We start from the raw sequence: 2,941 nt of genomic DNA, 5'->3' as shown, positions 1-2,941 counted from the left end.
TTTCCCTATTAGATAAAAATGGAAAAAACCTGGATACCTATATTATTGTGTTAGAAGAGTATGATTCCCTATGACAATATGACATTAAAGACTTAATGCTTAAAATACTTTAAACAAAGGACTTTGTATAATGAGTCCAATTAAACACATGATGTGAAGGTATGTCTTATTTCAAATTATAATGAGGTTTCAAAGAATTCATCTCATATCTACACATGATTAACTGAACCTATAAAGCCTATACTTTCCAACTCACTACGTAAAAAGTTTTCCAAACAAGCAAAAACATAGAAGTTAGAATAGTTGGTTACTATATGATAGTCATACAGAAAAGTACACTCACTTCACATTCAAACTTGTATTTTAAGAGACAAATAATATAGGCCTCAGAAAAATTTACCCAATGTGTTCAAAACCCTTTAAATGCCTCCAAGGAAAAATAATTTTTCTCCAGTTTTAAGTTATTTTGGGGAGGCTTATAAAGTAATCTGTGGGCAATATACTCCATGTTACCATTTTTCTTTCAATTCAAATTGAAAAGCAATGTCCCTACAGTCTTCAATTACAGAATGGTGAGTCTTATTTGTTTTCCGTGGTTCTGGGTAGGAAGTCCAATTAAAGGTCCTTGAAATGAGTTTGTAATAATTTAGATACAGACCTACAATCGTAATAAACTCAGTTAGCTACCATAAAATTATAGGCTATCGTTACAAGGCAGATTTTCAAATTCAGAAGGAACTATTTTGAAAAAAGTTTTACCTGATGTGAACATTTTAAGGGAAATTCATGGTACGCCACCGGAGGAAGTGGCAATCCCTAAACTGAGTTAAGTCTTTAAAAATGTGAAACACTCATCTTCAATCAACTTGGTCTTTGAACTTGAAGGGCTGTTTCAAAATATGTGAAACACATGCATCCCTAGGGTAGATTCGAAAGGTTTTAAAGGTTTCTGCCAACTTCTCCCCACCTGTTAGCTGAACCAAATTATGAATATACATTTAAGCAACGGATAAAATGCTCGGATAAAATGATTCCAAACTTGCAGGGCGTTTACCCAGTGAAACTACACACAAAGTTCTGCATTTCTAATGAAAAAGACAACTAACGCTGCGGGAACACAAATCTCTCTTCCCACGGCAAAGAAGCCAGATCCAGAACCAAGGCTGCCAACCTGCAACAGGATCGGAAAGATGCAGCAATGATACGTTTAAAAAAAAAAAAAAAAAAAAAAAAAGAAAAGCAAAACAAAATGTTTATGCTCCAAAAAGTGAAACAGCTAAGAACTTTCTCAGCGCCGAGAAGTTTCATGGCTGCTTTACAAGCGGTTTGATCAGTAGCTTTCTCAAGGTCACTCTTGTGCAAAGGAACTGCACGGTCCGGGCTCCCGCTCCCAGGCCCCCGACCTCTGCACACGCCCCGGCGGCACCGCTCAGACGCGCCTGGCTCCGCCCGTGCCCGCACAAGTGCGACGGGGCACTCAGAGAAAGAAACACTTGGAGCGCTCTCCAGGCAGCTCCGGGAGGACAGGGGGGCCGGGGGCCTGTCCTTCCCCCGAGGCGGCGGCCGCCGCGGCACAAGCCGCCGCCTCCGTCCCCTCCGTCTTCTCAGGCAGAGGGCCGCTAGCCCCACAGGACCGGGCAGGTGGCCCAGGGGCGCGGGCGAGGCGAGGGTCCCGCCGCGAGGGGTTCACTCACCGTCGCTCTCAGCTCTGACAAGCAGGGACATGCCCTTCAGCCGCTCCACGTAGCCGGACGACACATGCCCGGTGCCCCGGTCGTCCCACTGCCGGTCCTCGTTGAGTGTGTAAACCTTCACCCGCCGCCGGGTGTCGGTCATCGTGCCGCCCGGGGGCCGGGGCAAAGGCCCCGCCGGAGTCGCCCGGGAAGGGGGTCCGGGGAAGGCGGGAGCCGAGGCGAGAGGACGCCCACGAGCGGAGGGCTCCCCGGCCTCACTGCCGCCGCTGAACGCCCCGGGGCCGCGCTGCCGCCCTCATGGCCCGCCGCCGGGCCTGAGCTCTGGCCCCCGCCTTTCCTCGGCTCCGGCTCCTCGGCGCTATTGTCCAGGCCCGGCGAGCCCGGCCGCCCCGAGGGGGCCGCGCAGCGCTTCGCAGCCTCCCGCCCCGCCGCGCTAGGAACTCGCGGCGCCGTTCACTGCCCTGCTCCCGCCTCCGCCATGATCTCCGTGAAGCTGCTTCCCGCGCCGCCGCCGCCTCCTCCTCAGGCCGCCGCCGCCATGTTTTCCTTCCTTATACCTGGCCCTGCCACCGCAGCCGGGGACTGCGCTCCGCTACCCTGCTTCAAATGTCCGAAGCCGACCGGCGCCTGGTCCTGCTGCAGCTGCCACCACTACGCGGGAGACTCCGAGAGCCTCCTGGCGCACGAGCGCTCTTGGCTACTGGGAGTCCCTTTCCCTCCGCCGCTGCCGCCGCCGCCGCCTCTTCCGTCTTCCTCACAGAGCCAAAGCCGCCGCCATCTTGGTTCGAGCCTCAATAGCGGCGCGCGGGGCCACCCCGGTAGCAGCTGCAGGGGCGGCCCATTGGCCCCACCATTTAAAGAGACAGGAGGGAAGCCGCGAGCCTCGCAGCGGCGGAGGCCTCGGACGGAGGCGGTAGGCGGGCGTCGGGTTGCCGAGGTGGCGGGAGCGCAGGGAGTGGAGGACGCGGAACGCTGGTCGCGCCGGTGACGGACCGAGGCTCCCTCCCGCTCTCTGCACGGTACTGTCGTGCGAGCGCGGGGCGTGTGTACGTCCGTCGCTCCCTGTGTTCGTCATCAGCCCCGTTCGGGATTCGTAAGGGGAGTGGAGCCCGCCTCCGACTGCTGATCCCTCAGCTGCTTTCTGCGCGCCGGGCGCTTGGCGTTTCCGGGTCTGAGTCCGCCCGCCGCCTACCCGGGTGGCTCGCTGTCCAGCCGCCGCTCCCTGCAGGCGTCGGGCGGCATCGGCC

At 55.2% G+C, this 2,941-nt stretch overlaps 1 protein-coding gene across 3 annotated transcripts in view; it reads right to left on the bottom strand.

Moving 5' to 3' along the window:
• The window catches only part of PPP4R3A (protein phosphatase 4 regulatory subunit 3A), a 41,844-nt gene extending 39,161 nt beyond the window's left edge, over positions 1-2,683 (bottom strand). For 2 of the 3 annotated variants that reach the window (XM_007471880.1, XM_007471881.1), the window contains exon 1: positions 1,695-2,667. In XM_007471880.1, coding sequence (XP_007471942.1) covers positions 1,695-1,836 — 142 coding nt within the window. In that variant the 5' untranslated portion in view covers positions 1,837-2,667. Of the gene's footprint in view, positions 1-1,694 lie in introns of all 3 variants that reach the window. The other variant, XM_007471879.1, reaches the window with a different exon arrangement.
• Between the last annotated feature and the right edge of the window lie 258 nt (positions 2,684-2,941).

The sequence above is a fragment of the Lipotes vexillifer genome, unplaced genomic scaffold (assembly GCF_000442215.2).
Source record: "Lipotes vexillifer unplaced genomic scaffold, Lipotes_vexillifer_v1.1 scaffold751, whole genome shotgun sequence".
Taxonomy (NCBI): Eukaryota; Metazoa; Chordata; class Mammalia; order Artiodactyla; family Lipotidae; genus Lipotes; species Lipotes vexillifer.
This window is presented reverse-complemented; position numbering and strand designations above follow the sequence as displayed.